At 41.6% G+C, this 25,677-nt stretch overlaps 1 protein-coding gene across 4 annotated transcripts in view; it reads right to left on the bottom strand.

The window, feature by feature from the left end:
• LOC146785218 (uncharacterized) overlaps positions 1 to 25,677 on the bottom strand; it is a 1,495,909-nt gene that overhangs the window by 400,952 nt on the left and 1,069,280 nt on the right. For all 4 annotated transcript variants that reach the window (XM_085634134.1, XM_085634135.1, XM_085634133.1 and 1 more), the window contains exon 15: positions 5,504 to 5,574. In XM_085634134.1, coding sequence (XP_085490260.1) covers positions 5,504 to 5,574 — 71 coding nt within the window. The remainder of the gene's footprint in view (positions 1 to 5,503; positions 5,575 to 25,677) is intronic.

Below are 25,677 nucleotides of genomic sequence, written 5' to 3'. Positions count from 1 at the left end.
AGGCACTCCATACGGGGGAAGCATGGGCCTTAGAGCTTGCGGATGGAGAAAAAACCTGAAAAGTCCTGCCAGACAGAAAGCTCGACAGCCACTTGAGTGCTGATCCGACAATGCCCCTAGAATGTAAAACTTGTAGAAGGGCAGTGTGTGATACAGTGTCGAAAGCAGCACTCAAGTCAAGCAGTATGAGTGCCACAGTTTCTCCCATGTCAAGACATTGTCGAAGAGTTTCTGTGACACCCTAGAGCGTGGATTCTGTAGAGAAGCCAGCTCTAAACCCTGATTGTGATGTGTGTATGATTTTTGGGGCGTCCACAAACTGCATCAGCTGCTGATTGATATGTTTTTCTAAGATTTTAGAAAAGGATGGGAGTAATGAAATCGGGCGGAAGTTAGATGGTTCCGCCGGATCAGCATTCACTATTTTTAGCAGGGGGAGAACTATGGCATGTTTCCAAGCCGCTGGTACTATTGCTTCACTTAGCGATGCATTAAGCAGTTCCATAATAACATTGAGTAGTGGTAATTCCAATTTTTAAAGAATGGGAATGGGGAGAGGGTCCTTAGAAGAGCCAGATTTAAGACTAGTTAGGATGTAACCGAAAGATGAAGTATCTAGAGGCAGCCAGTTTTCAAGCGTCTTGCAACTCCACATTAGTTGCCGTGGTATTAAATTCTATATCCATTTTTTCTATTTTATCAATAAAGAACTCTGCCAGATCTTCACATTGCGCTGCATTTAACCCAGGTGGCACTGGTTGGCAAATTGTGCCTGACAGCTCTTTCACTACTTTAAATAGGACTTTAGAATTGTTATGAGCCAATGAAATGATGTTATTTACGTGCTCAGCACGAGCAGCGTTACACAGGCATGATCCTCTTTTTTTGCCAGTTTATAAGTTTGTCTTGATTCTGGTGCATAGTCCTTCCACCACCGTTTCTCCAAAGCTTTCATTTGGTTTTTACTACTTTTAATTTTTCAGAGAACCAAGGGGCAGGAGGACGATAATTGTTCATTTTTTTGTTAGACGTAGGAAGACATGCATTAGTATATGTCGTCAACCAGGTTTGAATAGTGTCAGCATCTGCTATATTGGTTGAAGTGATGGCAGGAATATTATTCTTAAGATGTTGATTAAATAGATCTACATCTAGATTCTTCCAGTTTCTAAACCCCGCCTTGGAAGAAGATTTTCACCCTAAAACCAACCAAAAAATGATCTGACCAGAGAATAGGGAAGGCTGCCTGGCATGAGATACTAGCTAAATTGGAAAAAATGGGGTCTAATAGATATCCTGCCTTATGGGTGGGACCTGAGTTACAAAGTAGAACATTCATGGCTGCCTAATCAGCAGTCAAAATGGTGCTGATAGTGCATGTAGGATCATTAAAATGAATGTTTATGTCTCCTAAGATAGTGAAGATAGTTGCTTCCAACAACAGAGGGGCGATAAGTTCTGGGAGTATCGATGCCCATGAACCTGCCGGTCCCGGAGGTCAATAAATCAGGATCCCAGAGAAGGTGAATTGAGATGTAAGCAAAAGTTTAAAAGAACTGACTTCACAGCCTTTAAAGGGTAGGTCCTCCCATTTACAAGTGTAAGCATTTTTAAAAATTAGTGCAATACCCCCTCCAATTTTATCCACATGACCCTTTCTAATGATCGTATAGTTGGGAGGTTGAGCGAAAGCAACATATGGTCCCAAGTTATCATTTAGCCATGTTTCCATAAGCAAAATGGCATCTGGTTGTGTATTCAGTACGAGTTCATGGATATCTTCCTTATGTTTGGGAAATTACCTAAAATTTATACTAAAAAAGGTGAATTATTTAGCTACCTTATTTTTAACAGAAGAGGACATCTGTGTGTTAAGGTTCATGGGGGTAATGATACTATCAATGTGTTCCCTACTGGGTGGTGTGGTGAGGGAGGAACCACAGCACTGACAATTAGAAGTAAGACTTCCTGGTTTAAAAGACTTGCATTTCGGTTTTGGCTTAGGGCGCAGTTCATGTAGTAGTTTTTCAGAGTAAGTCCTTATGTCTTTGAGAAATGGGGCAGGGGTTGGGGCCCCTGGCCCCGGCCGAGCGCGGATGGGCGCAGATGGGCTTGCCTTTGGCGTGACGCCGGCGCGCCCTCTGCGCGAAGTGCCGGCCATTGGAATTTATGCTAATTTGTCAGCTGATCTGCTAACAGCGGATCCCTGCCTCCCCTCGCCTCTAGCCCGGAAATTAATGTAACCACGGCTCCCTCCACAACAACCGGGAAATCCCGTGGTGGACCGGGGAGTATGCGGTGAAATACGGGTGTGCAGGTAGGCACAGTAGTGCAAAAAATTCTATTTGTGCAGATTAAAACGTAGAAAGTGCTGTTTAAAAACCTAAAGGATAAGCTAACACAGCCTCTGCTGTCAGGCTCTGGCTTCCAGCGCGTGTTATAATAATAATAATAATAATAATAATAATAAGGTACCCAAGGTTGAAACACATACCGCCTGGTTTTGTTTTGTTTTTCTTTGATTTGTAGCAGAGGTTCCTTGGATTTATATCAGGTCTTCCTTATTGATCATTTTAGTATTTCGACAGGGTAAACATGAGTTTTCAGTTTTGTGGTAAGATTTTTAGCTAAAAAGTTATTTTTTTTGTACAGTGGCACCAGAGGCATGGAAATTGACAAAATGTAAATTATCCTTGACATTTTGAGGGTGATGAACATTATATTTCAGTAAAGTGTTTCTAGCTGTAGGTTCTGTATATACTGAAGTGTACAGCGAACCATTTTCTTCTTTTATGGTAAGATCAAGAAAAACTATGAATTAGGAGCTATGCTCAATGGCAAATATAAAATTAGGATGGAGGGAATTGAGTCACTCATGAAAGTTCAGAATCAAAGCAACTTTGCCATGCCAAATCACGAGGACGTTGTCTGTATATCTAATCCATTTTGCAATGTTGGAGTTGTATGAGCTAACTTGGTGGTATATGTAGTTGTCTTTGAAGTCAGCAGCATAAAGGTTAGCTGTGTTCTGATAAAAAACTGTGCATGTGGGCACACATTAAGTTTGTTCATAAAAGCGTCCATCAAAATGAAGGAAATGTTGGTACTTAATGTGGATGAGTTCTGGTTTCTAGCACTTTGTCTATTATTTACAGAGTATCACATTGGAGAATGTTACTATAAAGACTTTCATTGCCCATAGTGACTAATACATCTGTGTTAGTATTGAATGTGAAACATTCTATTATATTAATTACATAAATACTGTCATATATCTATGAGGGGATTAGAGTAATGAATGGTTTAATGAAAAAGTCCACAAATTGTGCCAAATCTTTAAGTATTGAATCACAGCCAGAGATAATTGGATGTCCTGGAGGGTTAGAGGAATTGTATATTTCGAAGAGGATATTTATAGTTGGAACAGTGCAGTTAGATCTGTTCCAAAATTGTATTCTGGAAGACTTAGCCAACTTTCTTATAACCCAATTTTTGTGGGGTAGATATCAGTTTTTAATGGATAAAGTAGGATCATTCTGCAGTTTCTTGAGTGAACTGTGTTAGTCGATTGTCTATATATCTCATCATTGTAATCAGTTTTGTTGAGTAACATTATTCTCCGGCCCTGATCTGCTGGTTTAATAACCACGTCTATGAAGGACTGAAGATTCTTGAGGGGAGCAAGTTTTTCTTTTTTAATAGTAGGTCAATTTCAGAAAGAAAAACATTCTCAATAGTAATAATGTCTTTGCTAATCATATTGTTGCTGGGGTAGAAATATGTAGTATTGTGAAGACCAGTTGCGTCATAAATAGGTATAGTTTCATTTGAAGCAATAAAATGTTTTAATCAAATGGATGGGAAGAAATGATACATTTCTAACGGAGTGGCAAATAAATTGTTTCTGTGTGTGGGTGCAAATGACAGTCAAGCGCGAAGTACTAAGGTTTCCATGTCATCAAGGTGGTGATTGAAAAACTTGAAGATGGGAATCAACAGTCTCTGAGTTTGCCACTCATAATACTGGTTCTAAGTCTGTCGTTGTCTGGGGGTGTATGGTTCTTGTACCATCCTCTGCACCCTCCTCTCCATTGAGGAAATTGAGAGGAGCCCCTCTGGCCTTGATCTGAATATATTTGGCAAGATATGGATGGATGTTCACTGGGACCAAGCTCAGTGAAAGTCCTCTGATTCTAGTCACTATAGGAATCAGGCCCTGTATCCGAAAAGGTCACTCCTATAGGTGCAGAACTAGTTGTTTGATAAAAATCCTTTATAAGATATGGATAAATTCTTTCTTTAGTATAGTGTTTAATATATTTCTGTCACTTTCAATATTTTTTGCTAACATTAACCTTTTAAAACTCTTTAATGGTTGCTTCTAAATACGCTAGCGCTGTTTTGTGTTAATAATCTGTGATTGGTCACCAGGGATTTTCTTTTCAAGTTCTTCAATTTCTGCCTTTATCAATCGTACACGTTTAAGAGTAGTTTCTATGTTCAAGACCATACAAGTCCTTAAACATGAATTATCCATCTTCAGTGGGCCACTAGCAATTTTGATGAAGTACTTGTTACCGTTTCAGATTCTGACATGTGTCATTGCAGCATGAATCACACATAGAAACAGTAAATAACAAGGAGAAATATTTGCCATCATCTGGGAGGGGTACCAATTTGACACAATCCTGGGTTTAAAAAAATGTGTAAATCTGGGATTTTGTCAAATCCACTGGTGAAGGCACATGAATGCTAATGCTTCACCCATGGAATGCCTCACAGCTCGAAATGTAAAGTAATGCAGAGCAAGCAGCTATGTTGCGTTACATTTCTTTACAAAGTCACTCAAGGTGGCACAAATCACCCCTTGCATGACTTGGTAAATCTGAATTAAGATAGTATGCTGCCTTGCGTAACGTTGCGTGATGCAAGGACAATGCACCTCTTTAATAAATCTGGCCAATAGTCGTTCACTATTGTATAACAAACTTTTTGTTCATAATACTCTAGCATATAAATGAAATTAAATGAATCCTAAACACATTTTTGTACCATTTGACACTCCTAAAATGTGTTTACAACGATGTAATGTATTGAGAATCATTCTAGAGTAGATAATTAGTGAATAAGCTACTATTAACTTCTGTTGATAGTGCAATTGAAATCGCTTCCCTTATGTGTTTACTGCTTTGTTATCAACTTTTATTTGGATGGAGAATATATTTAACAAGGAGGCTATACTTTCAACAGGATCTCCATTACACAGACTCAATATACTCTTCGTCAGAAATCTGCATAGCTGCCAAGTCTGTTACATTACCAATTTTTCAATATTTGTGCTTTACTTTGATGGACAACTGAGCGCTTACCAACATTTGTTTTATTGTACAATCCCAGAATGGTACCAACACCGAATAATACATGGTAGTAATATGTTTGCAGAAATAACCTGAGCTCAGTGACTGACTCTCACATTTAAGAAATGTTTTGGATCTCTATTTACCTGGAGAGATCATATTTGTTCCATGATGAATTGTACCCAAATGACTTTCTACTTTCTGGATCTGATATTTCCTAGAAAAAAAAAGAAATTGCAATTTATTAATAAACTATAGAGATTCTGACACTATGGGACTTCAGTTCCCTTATTATAGTTACATTTGTAAATACAGGTACCATTTTCACAGGTGCAAAGATGATTCCGGAAGGATGCAATGACAAAAGGTGTAGGGTTAGACTAAAATGTATGGTAAAGTCAGCAAAGGAATAAAGGTGTGCCCCCAGATTGTTATGAGATTTGATTCTTAGGGATGTCAATCAACCATCACATGTTTATGCCTGTGACACTTATTCAACCCTAGTCAGTGTTGCGTGGCATTAAACGTGTGGATGCTGCATTACTCAAAGCCCGCTTGCCAGTGAGTCTGCTTGTTGATATTTTTATGCCATCTGTGAGATCTGATGGCAGCTGCCCTCCTCCAGAAAGAAGCTCTGGCTTTTGCGTATCTGGCCACCAAGGAGTGGTCAGCCAAAGAGAGACATTGTCCATCCTGCTTCTTTGGAAAATACTTCTCCCCTCTAAATTAGCGAATGAGTTGAAGATGAGCTTTTCAGTAGACAGCTAAGAATACAGAGTTTTGTTTTGGTAACTAAATCCTTATTGCAGTCAGGGGACAAAAACATATGTGCACCATACCAAATGAAAGAAATCTGTTACTTACCCCTTAACCATCTGTTCATGGATTGTAGTGCTGTAAATTCACAAACTCTGCATGATTCTGCCATCCAGTGTTAGGCATAGAAGTTTGCAAGTTTGTTTCTTCAAAGTTGTGAGTCACAAGATTCCCTATGTCTCTACCATCAGCTCACATTCTACCAGGATAAAGACTCCCTCAAACTGTTTTTCCCCCAGTGGATGACTAATGTCGTTGAAGTGTAGTGACATAAGAAAGAAAACAACTACTGTTTAATGCGTAAGTTGAGAAGTATAAAAAAAAACATCTTGCTTCTGGTGAGACTGGTCAGCGCATCTGAATCTAAATCACTACAAGCTATGAACAGATGTATAAAGTGGAAGTAATATTTTACATTCCTATAATGTGTGGCTGTAGATGCACATGCTGTGCACAGGATGTAAAGCAGTTCCTCCTTCAAGCGATGGCTTGTGAGCAGATAATTCAGGTGTTTAGAAAACAGCTGTTAACACTGTTTAGCCAACTAAAGCATGCTAATGGCCTGGATAGCCACTGAGTAGTGTTTATTGAATGTGTGCGGTGTTGACCCAGTAACATTTTTTAAATTGTCTGCTTGAGGAATGCTACCAAAAAGGCCACAGAAGCTTCCTTTTTCTGAGAGTAATGTGCTCTAGGCAGCATGTGTAACATGCTTAGTAGTAGCATACCATGTCTATATGCACTTCCATATATCAATACCTTTCTTGAAACTCGGATTTCCTAAGTGAGGCATAGCAGGCTGAAGCAGGCTCAACATAGTTGCTTTGAAAGATGGCTTAGTTCTGTCAATGTAAAACAGAAGCGCCCTCCTGACATCTAGAGAGTGTAGTGCCCTTTCTGCCATAGTGTCTGGGTGTGGGATGATGAGCGAGCCATTTTCTGCCAAGCACTTAATGTTTCGTACTGTGTAGGTCTAGGAGGTGGCTTTATATCATAAAGCTTTGCGTCTGTCAATAATTCTCATTTCAAATGTACCCCATCTTGTAAAGCTTAAAGAACCCTCCTTTTCAGTGACCTTGCACCATTGATAAAGCCTGTGTGTAACCCTACTTCTATCATCATGTGATAAGCAGGTGTACCCTCAGGAGGCGCCTCTTCACTTTCCCATACTGGAACTGTCACACTTCTCTCACCAAATTCTTGACAGCTTTTACAAATTTCATGATTTCAATTTAAATTCAACAATGGTTAAACAACGCAATTCAACCTTCAATGATTTGATTCTGTTCCGTATACATCAATTTCTCAAAAACCCTGTCTCCCCATCTCAGTGCGACTCCTCACACAATTCAACCAATCACTATGCGTCTCTCTACACAGAACACCCAATCACTGCTTGGTGTTTCACACCAATCGACTAATCCCACAGTGGCACAATATGAAGCAACTCCTTGTTCCACACAGCAGTTCACCCTGCTATACAATTTTCTCATAAACATGAATTCCTTTTCAAAACAAAATATACAAGTCTTGTCTGAGGCAGTACATCAATAGGATACTAGGATTCATGAGAACACAGAGGGCTACGGGTACCAAACTATTCATGGTAAATGTCCCCAAAATACCTAGTAGGCTAAGAGAGAACAGCTATGATTTGACAAACAAAGTCATTCATTGGATCAGGCATATCAGACATTACCACTCCATAATCAGATCAGACATCTTGACCGTGAGGAATTGTTATTAAAATGATGAACATGATTACATCTCCCCCAAATTAGCTAATGATGAGCCTGGGACTGGTCTGATGAATTTGGATCAGCGCACCTCCCTCCTAACAGGTCTAAAATACAGTTCAAATGTAATCCTCCTCCTAGGAATTTTACTCAAGAAGACAGGAATAGGGGGTATCCTGGGCGCCAGTTGCAAACAGAAGGGGCTCATAAAAGAAGCTATGCTGCAGGAGTTGCCTTAAGTGGGTGGGCTTGACAGGAGGAGTGATTATCACCCCGGAATTGAATAATTTTGCACTACTCCAATGCATTGCACTATTACGCCCTAGGTGGATGGACAAACTGGTTACAACGGGAAAAAAGTAAATTCTTAACCTTCTATGTTTGCTCGACTAATAGTGATGTATATGTTTATATTGAAGAGGTAGCCTCTGACGGTAATATGTACCCTTCCCATTGCACTTGCACTTTACTGTGTCTGAAGAATTCAAACATGCTTTTCTTCTCAGGTCGTATGCCTTCGATAAAAAGACACTTTTCTGGGCATTTTATAGTCTTTGTATTTTTATTTTTATTAATACATTTATTGATAGATTGATGTGAGCATGTTTTTATTGAATTGTTCTTATATTGCATGTTTTTTTCTCCTTTTAACATATAGTAGGGCTGTTAGCCGAAAGAATAAATAAAATACTACTAATATTCATGGTAAATGTCCCCAAAATACCTAGTAGGCTAAGAGAGAACAGCGATATTTTGACGAACAAAGTCATTTACTGAAATAGTTATTACAATGATTAACATGATTACATCTCCCTCAAATTAGCTAATGATGAGCTTGGGACTGGTCTGGTGAATTTGGATCAGCGCACCTCCCCTCCTAACAGGTCTAAAATACAGTTCAAATGTAATCCTCCTAGAAATTTTACTCAAGAAGACAGGAATAGGGAGTGCCCTGGGCGCCAGTTGCAAACAGAACAAGAGGCTCATATAAAAAGCTTTGCTGTGGGAGCTGCCTTAAGTGGGTGGGCTCGACAGGACGGGTGATTATCACCCCAGAATTCGAGGAACAATGTAAGGAATGTTGTTTCCAGATCCTCTTTACCCGTTAGCATCAAGCCCCAAATGAACATTCGTGAGACCAGAAATGGAGGGAGGCAATCCCATGTAACACACGTATCTAATGTTAAAGAGATTCCTGAGAAGTTGAAGATACTTTCCTGGAACGCGGCAGGGCTGTGGTCCAAACTAAATAGTGCGGAGTGGGGGAATTTTATTGACACCTTCAATATTTGTCCCCTACAGGAGACATGGGCCACAAAGCCATGTCTCCTGTAGGGAGATCCTGTGGAATGTCTCAATTATATTATAAAGGCTTCTCCTTCCTCGGTTGGGGGTCCATTGGGAGGTCTTATTGTTTAGATCAAAACATCCATGAAATGTACTATTAAAAAGTTCAATATCTAAATTATTGATGTCCTAGATCTAAGGCTTACATCAACCAATGAAGACCACTCAATCTTATTGGTTAATGTATATAATCAAGTCAGTCAAGTCAATCAAGCTTTATTGCGGTTAGATTTACCATAAAAGCACATAAAATAGACAACAGTACAATAGGTCGAGCAATTCAATTCATACATGTAATCTCAACTATTTAGATGATTGTTAGACATATCCTTTAAAAAAAAAATAATTTAAAAAAAGATTAAATACTATCCAGAGTTCTAAAATTGTTAAAACAATGATCATTATAAAAGAATAAAATGTATTCTTTTCTCTCGATATCCATTAAACTTAATGCTAATGTATAGCAGCATTGTTTATCAAGTTCCTTCGAATTGTCCACATTGAGTGCAAGTATTTAGCTACTGCAGAAACAATCACTGCATTGGTATCAGTTTTTAATATCCTAAAAAAGGTCAAATATTGCTTTATACCCAGGTTTTTGCACAGCTGAATTATCCATTTCTTCCTAATGCAAGCATATGCTGGACAGAAGAGGATAACATGTACAGGAGTTTCTTCCTCAATTCGACAACCTGGGCAAGAACGTGCCGGACCCCCTTTCCACCTATCAATATTATGATGGAAAGGCAAAGTGCCTTATCTAAATTGCAAATAGAGCTTCTTTGCTAAAGTGGGTTGTATTGCATCAATCTCAGGCTCAAAGCTATAAAAGGACTTAACGTCCCAAAAAATATCAGTTAAGCTTGAAGTTTTTACTGAGCGAAAGAGATTCCTTAAATTAGATTCTTTTACAACGCTTGTCATGGTTTTCTTGGAAATAGATGGGCAAGAAGCCTCGGGATTTAACCAGAGTTCCTCAAGCCCGGTCGATGTAAGTGACTGTTTTACAAATGTTAACCAAGGGATCCTACCAGATCCTAATGAAGCCATGACTACTTTGAGCTCCTCCTTGTAATTCACCAACTCAGGAATGCTCCACAGGCGCTTCCAATAAAGTAAGGGCCGGACAGCAATAGCATCTGCAATTGGGCAGATGTTCAAATCTAATCTGAGCGGAGCCAAGGGAGTACTTTTTGGCAGATCCAATAATTGCCTTATAAAGTTATTTTCAGTTATTGACAGGTTACTTACTGGTGTGTGTCCCCAAAGTTCAGCCCCATAAAGGGATGATGCCCTTGCTTGAACTTTAAAGATTTCAAGGGGGGCACTTATTATTTTGTGGGTACAATTCTTCTGTACTTTTAGGATGCCCCCAGCTGCTTGGGTTAGTCTTAGGTTGGCCTTGGCAACTTGTGGACCCCATCCCATTTTATCATTCAAAGTCAAACCCAGGTATTCGAAAGTTGGGACCCTTTCAAGGGGTCTGCCTTCCATCATTGGATGGGGGCAGTTAACAGTATTGGCATTAAAAACCATATACTTAGTCTTATTTATATTGACCACCAGATTCCTTTTAATGCAGAATTTGGAAAACTGGTTCAACACCCGCTGCATCCCCATTGGGGATTTTGAAAGCAGCAGCGTGTCGTCCGCAAACATTAAAGTGGGAAATCTTTGGGGACCCAATTTGGGGGAGTCGATGTCGTTTTTAGCTAAGAGATCTTCGATAAGCCCGTTGAGAAAGAGAGAAAACAAGGATGGGGCAAGCACACAGCCCTGCCTAACGCCTTTCTCAATCGGGAAAGGTCCAGTTAGCTGACCTTGTCTACCAAAACGAACTCTCGCAAAAGTACCTTCATGTAGGATCTTAAGCTGATGGCATAAGTATGGCGGAACCCCCATTGTTAATAAAATAGTCCATAACTGGTTCCGGTCCACCATATCAAATGCGGACTTTAGGTCGACGAATGTAAGATATAGGCTACCCCCTTCCAAGACCACATGCTTCCTGTAAAGAACTTGCAACCGGAATAATTGGTCAATTGTTGACGTTTTAGCCCTAAATCCCGCCTGGAGCGGCGTCAGAATGTTGTTATCACTGGACCAAATCTGTAAACGTTGTAACAATAGCCTGGCATACATTTTTTGGGTCACATCAATAAGGCTAATCGGCCTATAATTAGAAGGTTGGAGTGGAGAGCCCTTCTTGTGTATTGGAATTATCTCCGCCCCCAGCCAAGTACTTGGCAATGGTAGCCCCTGCAATATCGCGTTAAATAATACCCATAGGTATGGGCCCCAAACTATTGGTTCTTCTCTATATAGATCACCTGGGATCCTATCGAGTCCCGGTGCTTTCTTGGGCTGGATGCTTGAAATGGCCAACTTTACTTCCACCAATGTAAATGGTTGCACTGACCACATAGGATTCGGAGCCAAGAAGCTCGGAGGGGCTTCACTTGTACATGAAGGAGAAAGAGAGTAAAGATCTTTAAAATAGGAAGACCAAGCTTCTTCAGATATATTTGGAGCGATTGTAGACCTGCCTTCTGATTTTCCAGTGTGGACAAGGTTCCAAAAGGTCCTTGGGTCCTTTGCCACGAGTGCAGATGTAATAGCAGCCCAACGGTCTGCCTCCCATTCTAATTTTGCATTTTTTAGCATTTTCTTATATGCTTGTCTGGCTTCTATGACACGAGATCTATTACCTTGGTTAAGGGCCAACAATAATGCAGCTTTCGCGTCCCTACAGCACCTGTTAAACCATGGATTCTCGTCATTGCGTGGTTTAGGCTTAACAGAACCTTTCTTGTAGAAAGTGTCCTTTAGTATTGCGACCATTTCACTATGGATGTCAGTAATTTTACCCATATCAATGTCCAAAGAATTGGTGAGGGTGGGATTTGCCCTTTCGAGCAGGGGGGTTACGTCTCGATATAATTTTGCCATAGATTCGATAGATGATTTCGCGGCCGCCCATCGGATTCTTCTCCCACCTTGCACTATTCTTAGATCACTACTTGGGGTGCTAACTATAGCACTATCCCCACTGTTTAGTTGGAAATCCATCTCAATTATCAGGGGATTATGGTTACTTTCAATACGAGGAGGAACGCTAAGATCTAAAATTTTTGCCCACAGAGCCAAACTCGCCAAAAAATAATCTATCACAGATGATAGATGGCGATCTGTATGCACGTGAGCAGTCTGAAGTTGTGGCACAAAAATAGATTTATCAATCACGGGGGGAGGTGGACCATCCCCTAACTCCCCTATAATTGCATAAGGCTTTTCCTTGGGCATCATTCTTACTTCTGTAGGGGGCAAAAAGTTAATTGTGGCTTTTACCGCCCCCATATGATCCCTCCTAATAATCTTCGAACCTCCTTCCCTTTTATTAACGTCTATTCGATGGACCAATGGGGGGCTGGGGGGCATAGGGAGTCAATCCACTTGATCTAACAAGCTGTATCTATTACTTGTTGGAACTCCCATCGCTTCATCCCTAACTTGTCCACCCCTACGTCTGTGTACATAATGGCAAGGGTCCTCTTGCTGGGGCCACGAATCATAGCTCCTATGATCCGGGAGATAATGAACATGATCTGTTTGGTAAAAATAGTCTAACCTCAAAGATTTAATCATTGTATTGGGACTTATCTGTTGCCTGCTGCATACATAATCAACTGCCCTGTAATCCTCAAAATTAATAAATACACAGTCCCCACCCACGTTTTTAAATTTGCAACCCACCCACCCCACCCTTCTAACAAACAAAATTTTGCTTTGGATAGATCTAGGCAAGGGTCTATGGGTGTTCAGCCAATGCATTGTCGTATTTTTGAGTTCCTCATATGATTCCTGTTTAGTATTCATCAACTTTGGGACCCCAGTTAGAATAACCACATATGGGGCACAATCCGGGGGTAGGTTGATGCATTTTAAGTCTCGAGACGCATCATTTTCCCCAGATTGATTTGAGAACTCCTTCCCTAGAATTTCGATATTTGCAGAGATTGCCAATTGCAAGGGTTGTGCCTTTTTCACAATTGTTGAATTGTTTTTTGGGCCAGTTGTACTAGAGCCCAGGGTCGGGCCCTGTGTGGTAGACAACGTAGGTTGATCGTTTGCAATAGTAGGTGTTAACTTGTGTTGTAACTGTGAGACATTCACTGGTGTAACCAGAGCTTTAACTTGGGCTTGAGTAGCAAGAAGATCATTTCTAAGACCCATATTTTCCACAAGTAGTGCCTCCATTTTTTCCAATTTATCGTCTAAGTGTTTCAATTTTTTCTCCACAGGCTGGATAAGAGAAGATAAAACCATACTCAGTTTCCCCACCAATAGATCTAAATCGAGGGAGCATATGGTTACGGAGTCTGTACCATTCTTAGCAGGACTATCTATAAGAGTCACAGAAGGGCAGATCTCTGATTGATCAATGATCGGAGGTTCCAATTTGTTATTAGATTTAGACTGTTTGGGTTTTCTACCCCGAGATGAGGTACCAGCCTTCTTCCTTTTCGAGATTGCACCCTCTTTAGATCTTGTCTTGTTCTGGTTGTTTAAACTCACTTCGGTTAGGGCAGATATTATGTTTGTAGGCTGTCCACATGGTAGTTGGATTGACCCATCCACCTGGTCTCCTATATTGTTTCCAGTGAAATGTGAATTAGTAGGGAGATCTTCAATAGCTGTGTTTAGCTGTAAGGGGTCTGGTGATCGTGCCTGTGCAGCGGGGCCCAAGGAGGATCTCCTTAAGAAGACCGGATCTTGGGACATACGGCGTTGCGTCATAACAATTTCACGTTCCAACACCGATGATGCTCTCGTAATGAATTGGTCTAAAGTCCCAGCTACAAGCCCTATCGGTGTCGGTTTCACACCCCTTCTGGCGGCCATAATATTCAGATGTAAATATTGGAAACTAATTTTTCTATGGTACTCACGTTTCTCACTGGATTTCAGGGGGCTGGCCCAGCCCGGCCTCCTCCGGCCCCTGATGGCCACAGATGGCCCGCCCTTTGCCCGGGCTTAGCCCGGCGCCGCCCGCGCGCGTCCCGCGAAGCGGGAGGCGCGAGCAGCACTTAAGGACTTCCCGGTGTCAGGGGGCAGGGCCTCGGGTCTTCACACAGCCCCTCGCGCTCCTGGGGCAACAATAACTAAGGCTGTCAAGTATATAATATGTTTTCTTCACTGAATCAAGACTCACCTACTTTACACATTTTGGCCGAATACCTGGAACAAGATAATAATGTAACCCATCATGGCAGGAGATCTAAATACAATATTCTAACCCTTTGATATAATGGCAAACTTAACTTAAGAAGAAGATGAGGAAAGGGCCATTCCTAAATTGAGCCTTACATGAGTGGTAAAAAATACAAAGGTAGCAATGCAAGTTGCGTCTATTACATTGAAATATAGTTTACGAGCATGCACCTTTTCGAATAAATATGCTAGCTACACGTTTAAAAGGGCATTTAGTAGGTATAGTATAGACTATATACTTCTTGGTGTATCCTTACACCCCTATCTAATAGATATGGCAGTCACTGAAAGACTAGATAGCAACCATAACGCTTTGGAATTGGACTTGGCACAAACACCTGTTCTTTTGTGTGGTCAATTAGTGCAGCAAACTGAAATACTCATAACTAGCAATAACAAAAGAAGGGTAAAATGGCCTGTGATTAAAAATAATGTAGACATTACTGCTCAGATCTACACCCATGTAATATATACACTAAATGATTTCAACGACCAGCAGCAAGATGCTCAAACTTTAGTAGGTACCTTTACAACGCTATCAGAAATGATTGCAAAGTTTTTCATTGAAGAGGGGAAGGGTAAGGTAGAAAATTTAAGTGGGGCACAGTGGTATGACCAAAAATGTAAGGCAGCAAGGGAAATTTTGCTGACTGTTATCAAATGCAGGTGCAGGGATTAAATAGTCAAGGCATGGAAAAATATAAATCTTCCCAACTGGAGGCCAAAAACCATGGGAAGTAAAGTTGTGAACTGACTTGCCCAAGGCAGCAATAATTAGGGTCAGTAAGTTTTGGTACATGTTAGCTAAAGGGGCCATTCAACAGATCAAGGAAGAAGATTTCTACATTCAACCACACACATAGGTTAACCATTTTAGTACCCTTTATTCTAGTACCCTTTATTCTAAACAGGGTGAAATGATGGAAGTTGTTGAGGGATGTGGCCTGGTGATTAGCGGCATTATCAGGGTTGTTGGGGATGCATACGCAATCACTTTCACCATGGATGAAACACTGGAGGTTCTGGCCAGTGTAAATAAAGGAATAGCACCAAGGCTTGACAAATACCCAGGAAACCTCTTTGTTTCAGAACCAGTAATTTGGGGGTTTATTTTAAATCAAATTTTTAATGCGATAGCAAAGGGGGCAGAAATACCTGATTATTGGAAGGGGGGCAGAAGTAGTGCCAATCTACAAGAAGGAGATAAGGGGATCCAGGTAATTTCAGGCCAATTAGCTTGACCGGCATTTCCCAGAAGTTATTTAGCCGGCAGTTGTCTTTTTTTTAATAACCATTTTATCACCTTGCTCTTATTGCCATAAGAAGGCTACCTTGTTTTAGAAACTAAGTTTTACTTATTATATATAAAAAATATAAATGCAATGTGTAAATAGCTACTCACAGTTTTATACCATTGTAATGATTTTATTATCAAACAATAAACTTTATTTACGGCTAATAGAGCTGGATAGATTCCACAAAATTGAGTGGCTCAACAACATGAAGAAACTTTACACGGGTGCCAAAGCAAATATTATTATTAATTCATTAACAGTAGGATCAGTGTCAGTTAATCGGGGCACACGCCAGGGTTGTCCCTTATCACCGATTCTTTTTGCTTTTTTCAATCGCAATTCGGCAGTGTGTAGAGATTTCGCCTCCGATTCCATTAATGTCAAAGATAAAACTATACGCTGATGATATTATGCTTCTTATTAAATCCGATTTGCAGTCACAAGTTAGTGCATTTCAGCTTTTTGAGGAATTTGAGACTTTCGGGGGCTACCGTATTAACAAAAAGAAGACAGAAATATTGGTCTGTGGCAATCATAAACCTGAATTATATCCGGATTTAAGGGCTGTATTAATAATAAACCTAAAAGATGTCTCGGGTTTTTTTTACAGCTTCAGTTAAAGATCTCTATAGTCTTAATTTTGATCCCCTCCTTCAGAAAGTTGGCTTAATGCTTACTCGCTGGAATAAATTACCGCTATCAATTTTGGGTCGAGTAGCTTTGATAAAAATGTCAATTTTACCGTTGTTTAATTTTTTGTTTTCAAAGATTCCCTGCTTTCTTCCGGGTACTTTTTTTACTAAAATTGAATCTATATTTTCGTGTTTTTTGTGGGCACATAAAACGCCTCGCATTGCGCTGAACATTCTCTATGAGCAATTAGACAATAGAGGCCTCGCACTACCGAATATTAGAGATTATTATAGTGCTCAGTATCTGACTCAATTTAAATTTCCATTATCAAACTCTAACGTATTCATTAGTTTTTTCTTTGATTTAATTTTTTCGGAAAGTCAAATATCTCCCCATCTTCAAGTTCCTAAATCTCCCAAATTGGTTAGGTATAAAATAATTGCCTGTTTTTTTAGGAAGCGTACGGCTATGCTCAGAAGATATTCTCTTTCTCTGTTTAATTCTTCCTCTTTGTTGATTAATTTACTCTCATTTTGTGGGCAGGTGGTTGGCTCTGATTTAATGGGTCATTGGACTAATGCTGGATTTAGCAAAGTGGGTGATTTTCTGCAACATACAAGGTGGATAACTCCGCCGGAGATGCGATTATTAATTTCAAGAAATTTTTTGTTAGCCGGGTCTTATACTAACATTTATCAATCCCTGCAGCAGCATGCTCCCACATCGTTTACTCAGATTTCTTCTTTAAACAATGATCTCTTTTTTAATAATACTTTGATAAGGAAACCCGAAGAGTGGAAGCGCTGTCTCGCTCAGTCCAGACAAAGGGATCTGGGCGCTAAAGCTGTTAAAAAATGGTGGGAACAAGAAAATCATGTTTTGACATTGTCTACGTGGCGAACCATTAATAAGTTTAATTTTTCCACATTAAGGGGAGCTAACTGGCGCAGAATGTTACTTTTTGGAAAATGGCTTTTGTATCGTACTCCGGCGGCAATAGTCAAAATGTACAGTAACTATATTCCGAATTGTTTTCGATGTTTGAACTTCGCCCCCGCTAATTGGACTCACGTAATAGTTGATTGTTGTATGGTAAAAGCATTTTGGGAAGACATTTTTGCTTTTTTAAGCTCTAATTGTCATATTCAGATATCTTCAAATACAAAACTGATGCTTTATGGTTTCGATCCGCACCTTAATTTATCTGATTCATTCGCTAAATTAGTTTATATTTGCATGGCAGTTGCCAGATCGTTGTTACTTCAAAACTGGCGTTCAAATCAGACTTCATCCAGACTTCATCCATGCATGAATGGTTATTCAAAATGCGCAGAGTAAAGATAAGTGAGCGAAGCTATGCTTCGAGGATTGGGGGGGGGAAGAAAATTTGAAAAAATTTGGGGGACATATTTCGAATAATTTGTAAAAATCTTTTGTCTGTCTTTTGATTATGGAAAATTGTAAGTTAACTATTTTGTCCATATCCGCCGTTGAAAGCGGGGCATGCTCTATGAGAAAGCTTTGGGTTTCATTATTCTATAGTTTGTATTTTGTATTTTGAATATGTATGACACCATTCAATTTCAATAAAAACATTTTTTTTAAAAACATGAAGAAACTGCTGTGCTTTCAAAGAACTTGGGTTGACTAGAACGTGGCCAATAACACAAACAGGGGTTCACTGACTATTGAATTTATCATGTTCAAGACTTGCAGTGCCCTTGAACCCTATTTAGATTTTATTACAGACCCCACTGATAGGAAGCTCTGTATTCAGTTTAGGTTTGGAACTCTGACCCTTAATACATTTACAGCTAAATGGTCACCTATTGCTGCATCGCTCCTGATAAGCCCAGCTTCCATTGTTTCTAATGAAACTACTGCACATGCCCTATTTATATTCGCCCAAGGCTGTGCTGGCTAAAACCAGTCTGCTCTCAGATAGGCACCACAAGACAAGTTGAAGACTTAAGAATTCTAACATCAGACCCTAGGCCTTTGTTTGCCTGTGCTGCAGCTAAATTCCAAGGAAGGGCGTGGTTACTGTACTGCAAAGCTATAGAATCATATCTTTAACATCTAGAACTTACGTAGCCATTAAAGGCTCTTAAGGAAGGACCTGTCACTGCTCATTGTGTTCCATACACAGATCTACAAAAGGCGGGAACACCTTTAGTATACATACCAGAAGACTCTGATGAGGTTTTTGTAGAAAGAGCGTGTACCCCGAACCGGTCTATTCCTTACTCACCCCTTCCGTTTGACCTTCGACTTCTGATTAGAAGGCCAATTAGCACTTTAAATGTATCTATCCTGCACAATTTCCTCTTTTTCCTTGTTCTGTTTAACTCAAGTTGCCTTGACTAAACAAAAGTAAGCACCACCAGATAGGTGCCCAGCCTGACCTCAAGCTCCCTTAAATATTTGGCCATCTGGCTCGTGTTTGGGGCTGAGATACACTTGTCAATTTCTGCATTTTAAAATTTGACATTCATTGAACTGCAAGAAACTGTGCAGCATGTTTTAAATCAAGGTATTTTATAGAATATGCTTGCAGCGGTCTGTACTCCTTAATGATGCTACTTTTTGTCAATCATCTTTTTAAGTCTGTAAATATTTATATATCCCCATGCGATGCTTAGCTTTAAATGTACACAATACTCCGGTGTGTTGTCACTATATGAGTCCAAGAACTTTGCACCCAATATTTTGCACTTTAGATTCTGCACTTTATATTTTCCTCTGTACCTTGTTTCAAGCAAGATGTTTAGCGACAAAAAGCAGACATGTGTTGTTATCATTTGACCAGTTAATCGGCCCGGGCTCACGACCATTATGACAACCTTGCATTCCTTATTATTGCTTGCACCGTTGACCGAGGCTCGCTTACCTCAAATTACCTCTGGTCTTGCTAATTGCACCTTAAATCATGACATACTACAGATTAGCTTTATGGCTGATTGCTTCTTAAAATGATGTTCTGTCTGATAACCCTTTTGTAAGAAATGTATCTGCCAGGTTGTATAAATTTGGCTGTATATATATATATATTCTTTCCTTGTCTTTTTAAGGAATTTGAATGTATTTTTAAGATGTTTTAAATCTTGCAGTTTTGGAAACTTTTATTACTTTGTCGCCGAAATAAAGTTTTAAGTTGAAATTGGAATCTTTTAATCGTTTAATGGATTAAGGTTTTATTTATTAGATGCACAAGCAATTTTTCGATCTCGTCTCTAAATATAGCTATTTCCATTTGAACATGAATATGTTGCACAAGCACCTACATGACCTTCCGCTTGCTATTGCGTACTGTAATACGGAGCATTTTGTAGTCGCATTGATCATGATTTTAAAAAATGAGTAATTTTTTGACCCATGTATAACCGTGCAATATATTTTGATTTGTGACAAACTGTGACAAGGTTGATTGTTGGCGTTTATGTAATGTGTCATGGATTTTTATTGTAAATATATACATGTATGTTTTTAAGGTTTGTTTCAAAACCGAATAAAGAATCTACTATAACTCTTATCTGTTCCTCTAAAGAAAACAAAGTGATTCAATAACTGGAATATTCAGGTTCTTACACCCTTTGACTTTTCTCACTCAGAAAGAGTTTCATACACACAAATGAATTCTCGGCCAGTGGGAAATCACTTTAATCAATGAAGTTTTACCTTTTGCGCAATAGGTTCTTCCGACATCAATTGATATTAGTACATTTGCAACAATTCGTTATTATCCCTATCTCAATTGTACAGTCAATGGTACCTCACGATCTGCACCACAAACCTTAGCAGACAAGAATCTTAAACCAAATCTTTTTAATATATCCCGGGATCTTGGACTACTTATTTTTATTCCGATATCCTCTTTAATGTCTTAACCACAAATTGATAAGTTCACCAAATCACCAACACACAATTTCCAAACATCGCATAATCAATTTATCAATAGGAATCAAAATCAATCTTGAAGCATAACCCTTTGATACTCACACCTTCAGAACTACAATCGTTTTCAAAACAGCACTCCTTCAGACTTTGGGATTCAGGCTTTGATGTGGGCATTGGGTTCTATTTATTTGGGGCTCTATTTAACTAGGTGTATTTAAATGCCACTTCTCTTTCTCATTACGTAAACCATCCTCTGCTACCAACTTTGCTGGAGCAGGGATCTCAGTTAAGCTGGTAAGATCACGCAATACCAATAGTTTTGCCTCAACATCAGGGAAAGATCCCTGCTTGGTTTTCTTCTGTTTCCAGCGGTCTAGATAAACCTTTAACATAAGATGAGGTTAGCTAGGAGCTGAACATCTTCATCAATACATTAGATGAATCATCTATCTATAGGAGTTATTGATGAGAGTTGGATAATGTTTCAAGGGTTTTATTAATCAAATCTTTTTGTAAGCCTTTATTATAAATACAGAATGAAGAAAATGTTTGTTAGCCTCATTCAGCTAAATTCAAGTTCAGTAATCAATCAATTAATATAAAATAGAATAATACAGGGTGTTTCATAAAGGAAACAAATCCCTATTCTAAATAAGTTGAGGGTTTGGCGGAAAGAGTGGCAGCTAGAACTCATGAAGAGTCCAGATTTGAAAGAGATGAGAAAGAGCATGAAGCATGACGTTTCTGTATCAAAAACCAGTTTTAATTCAAATGTCAGCAAGCTAGTAAGTATTTCGAAAATCTCAGAAACTCTCACATAGAGAAGTAATGAATAGGTCAGATGGTGATATGGCCAGGGGAAAGCTCTAAGCAGAGTGTCCTGCAAAGTCCTAAAAAATGTCCTGCTTTTCCTAACAATAAGTCCTAAACTACTCTAGGAAGACAATTTTTATTAGTGAGAAAATACATTATGTTATTTCTTCGTCCTCAAGTCATCCAATCATCTTCTCGTCTGTTCATGGGAACAAGACTGCTCTCCATCATATCAGTGGAAAGACAATAGTCCTCAGACAGCAATGTACTTTTGCAACTTTTTATCACCTACATTGTATATCTTGAATATCCATAATACCATTCAGAAAAGCTCATGAAAAATCATTTTAAAATATGACTTCCACATCACCTAGGCTTTTTATTAATGACTTTATAGATCTCTATTGTTTAATATTAAACATTTAATACAATAAACTAACAAACTAGTACAAAATGTATACATTAAGCCTATGTGAAGGTTGAGACAAAATATTTCTATTCATCTAAAGTGTCAATTCATCTAAACATTTTAACATTTCATATTCTTAACCCAGGTCAGTTCTTCAGAAAACATGATCCCCGCTTTTCAGGTCTAGTGCATGTAAATGTGACTGCCTCATACAATTTTTAGTGTGTTATTTTATTTTCTTCAACATTCATGGGCCGTCTCAAACTTCTTTCCTGGAACGTTAATGGTCTTGGGGATCGTATAAAAAGGAGTGTAGTGTTGCAGTACCTTAAACGCCAAATGCCCGCCTCCCCGTGCCCATTCGCTGCCCCCTGCCACCCGCCTCCCAGCTGCTCCTCCCTCCCTCCCACCTTCCCTTAAAATGGCAGGCGCGCCTAAGGCAAGCCCGTCTGCGTCCGTCCGCGCCTGGACCGCGCCCAGTGCCAGAACCCCTGGCCCCCGCACCAGCCATGAAGACCGCCTCTGATACAACGCCAGCACCCTCATCGCTCTCAACCCATGACGAACACCCACCTGCAGCATGGCCACCCGGAAGCGCACCCACGTTCCCTTCACCTGCCAGAACTGCAGCTTCTCCTGCATCGAAGACGCAGAGACACCCGCCACGAAAAAACACAACCAGCTCCGATGCATCCTGATGAACACCCGCTCCACACGCAAACACGCCGTCGAGGTTTAGGACCTACTCGACACCACATCTCCTGACGTCGCCTTCCTGACTGAGACCTGGATGAATGAAGACTCCTCTACAGACATCGCCATAGCCATCCCCGACAGATACAAGATCGCCCGCAGAGACCACACCAACGGAGTCGGAGGAGGAATCGCCATTGTCCACAAGAAGACCATCAGGGTCTCAACAAACACTGACGACACTCTCAGCACCGCCGAACACATGCACTTCCAGAGCCATACGGACCCCAAGACCACACTAAGAGGCACACTCATCTACAGACCACCCAGACCCCGACCACAATTCTGCGAAGCCATCGCCGACTTCATCAGCATGTACGCACTGACCTCCACCGACTACATCTTCCTCGGAGACCTGAACTTCCATCTGGAGAACAACAACGACAGCAACTCCTCCACCCTGATAGACAACTTTGCCGACCTCGGCCTGGAACAGTTCGTCACGAGGCCGACCCACATCGCCGGACACATGCTCGACGCCATCTTCTCCTCAAGCCCACACGTCTCCTTCAGCCACATCTCCGAACCCACCTGGACCGACCACCACTGCATCCACTTCACCTTCCGGAAACCCGTCGCACATCACCGCACCCTACAGATCCCCCATCGCTGCTGGGGCAAAATAACCGAAGTACAACTACAGACAAACCTCGCACTCAACCCACCGACCATCCCCTCCAACCCCGACGATGGTGCGCACATCCTCAGACGATGGGTGGACGACTGCGCCAACACCTTGGCCCCGCTGAAAAAATAAACCCTCGAAGACACCAGCAAGAGAGCCAATTGGTTCACCCCTGAACTCCTAGCGTCAAAGCACACCTGCCGGAAATTGGAGAACATATGGCACAGCGAGAAGTCGCTTGGCAGCCGCGCAGCCCACAAAGACGCCATCCGCAACCACCACCACCTCATCAGGACCGCCAAGAGGACCTCCTTCAAAAACCGCCTCGACAACAACGCACACAACAGCAAGGAGCTCTTCAACGTCGTGAAGGAACTCTCCAACCCCAACCCCAGCTCCAACGCCAACGACATCCTGCCGTCGCAAGCCCTGTGCGACTCCCTCGCCACCTTCTTCCACCGCAAGATCACCGACATCCACGATAGCTTCAACCCCCGGATGACCCTAACAGGTCCCAACACGCCGGAACCACCACACCCCACCGACTACGACCCCCTAACAACCTGGGCCAACGTGAGCATCGAAGACACAATCAAGACCATGGGCCCAATCCACTTCGGCTCGCCGTCTGACCCTTTTCCACACCACATCTTCAACAAAGCCGGCAGCTCCATCGCACCCCACCTACGCAACATCATCAACCTCTCCTTCGAGACCGCGACCTTCCTTGGAAGCTGGAAACAAGCTGAGATCAACACCCTACTGAAGAAACCCAAGGCGGCCCATTTCCCTACTCTGTTCCCAGCTAAGGTCAACAAGAAGATAGTCAACATCCAGCTCACCAGCTACCTCGAAGACAACAGCATCCTGGACCCCTCCCAGTCAGGATTCCGCAGCAACCACAGCACCGAGACTGCCCTCATCGCTGCTACAGACGACATCAGGATCCTACTGACAACGGCGAGACGGCAGCCCTCATCCTTCTGGATCTCTCTGCCGCCTTCGACACCGTCTGCCACTGCACACTACGCACACGACTCCACGATGCAGGGATCCGAGACAAGGCCCTGGACTGGACCTCCTCCTTCCTCTCCGGCAGAACCCAGAGAGTCTGCCTCCCCCCGTTCCCATCCGAAGCCTCCGAGATCATCTGCGGCGTCCCGCAGGGATACTCCCTCAGCCCGACGCTGTTCAACGTCTACATGGCACCTCTCGCACGCATCGCCCGACATCACAACCTCAACATAATCTCCTACGTCGATGACACGCAACTGATCCTCTCCCTCACCAAGGACCCCCTCACCGCCAAATCCAACCTCCACCAGGGAATGAAGGCCATCGCCGACTGGATGAAGGATAGCCGCCTTAAGCTGAACACAGACAAGACGGAGATCCTCATCCTCGGGCCCAACCCCTCAGCATGGGACGACTCCTGGTTGCCTGCATCGCTGGGGACACCCCCCGCACCCACCAACCACGCACGCAACCTGGGAGTCATCCTCGACTCGAAACTCACCATGACCAAACAAGTCAACGCAGTCTCCTCCACCTGCTTCAACACCCTCCGTATGCTCCACAAGATCTACAGATGGATCCCGACAGACACAAGGAAAACAGTCACCCAGGCCCTAGTCAGCAGCAGACTCGACTACGGAAATGCCCTCTACGCCGGAGCCCCGACCAAGCTCATCAACAGACTGCAAAGAATCCAGAATGCCTCTGCACACCTGATCCTCGACGTCCCGTGCCGCAACCACATCACCCCCCACCTGAGGAACCTGCACTGGCTCCCTGTCGTCAAAAGAATCTCCTTCAAGCTCCTGATCCACGCACACAAGGCACTCCACAAGACCGGCCCAGCCTATCTCAACAGTCGACTCTCCTTCTACATACCCAACAGGAAACTCCGCTCCGCAGACCTCTCCCTGGCTACCGTCCCACCCAGCCGTAGAACCACAGCTGGAGGCCAATCCTTCTCCCACCACACCGCCAAGACCTGGAACACCCTCCCCCTCATCCTATGACAAACCGAAGACCTTCTATCCTTCAGGAGACAACTCAAGACCTGGCTGTTCAACCAGTAGCAACAGCACCCCCCCCCACCCTCAGCGCCTTGAAACCCTTGCGGGTATGTAGTGCGCTTTACAAATTATCTGATTGATTGATTGATTGATATAAGAGAGATTGGTAGGACCCTCATTTAGAGCAGTGTAGGGAAAGAATTTTTGTTGTGTTCTTCTCAAATGAAAAGAGAATTGGACTCAGCTTCTATTCTTTGCTGTATTTTTATTTTGGAGTTCATCACTTTATGCCTTTTGTGCCGAATGAATTATATTCGTAGACTCGGCTCTGTATTGATTTTTATGTATCTATATACTCTGATATTAAGGTGTGTTTATATTCAATTAGTTTTGGCCTTATAATAAATCCACAAAATTGAAGTTCGTAGTCTGTGGTCCTTTAGAGTATGACTAAATTGAAAGTATTATCTTGAATTGTTTTACTCCCCTTCACCACTTTTAGCAGGCAAATAAAAGACCATCAGTCTTAACTTTAGTAGAGAAAGCAGGGGATACAATTTAGCGTAATCAAATGGTAGCAGAGATGGTTTCCTTCTAAAAGTGAGGGGAGAAAAGAGAAATTAGGAGTAGGATCGAAAGAACATTACAGCTTTGGACGCGGAGTAGATAATGGCGAAGATGATGGAGGTCGGCGGACATTGACG

The sequence above is a fragment of the Triturus cristatus genome, chromosome 11 (assembly GCF_964204655.1).
Source record: "Triturus cristatus chromosome 11, aTriCri1.1, whole genome shotgun sequence".
Lineage (NCBI taxonomy): Eukaryota > Metazoa > Chordata > Amphibia > Caudata > Salamandridae > Triturus > Triturus cristatus.
This window is presented reverse-complemented; position numbering and strand designations above follow the sequence as displayed.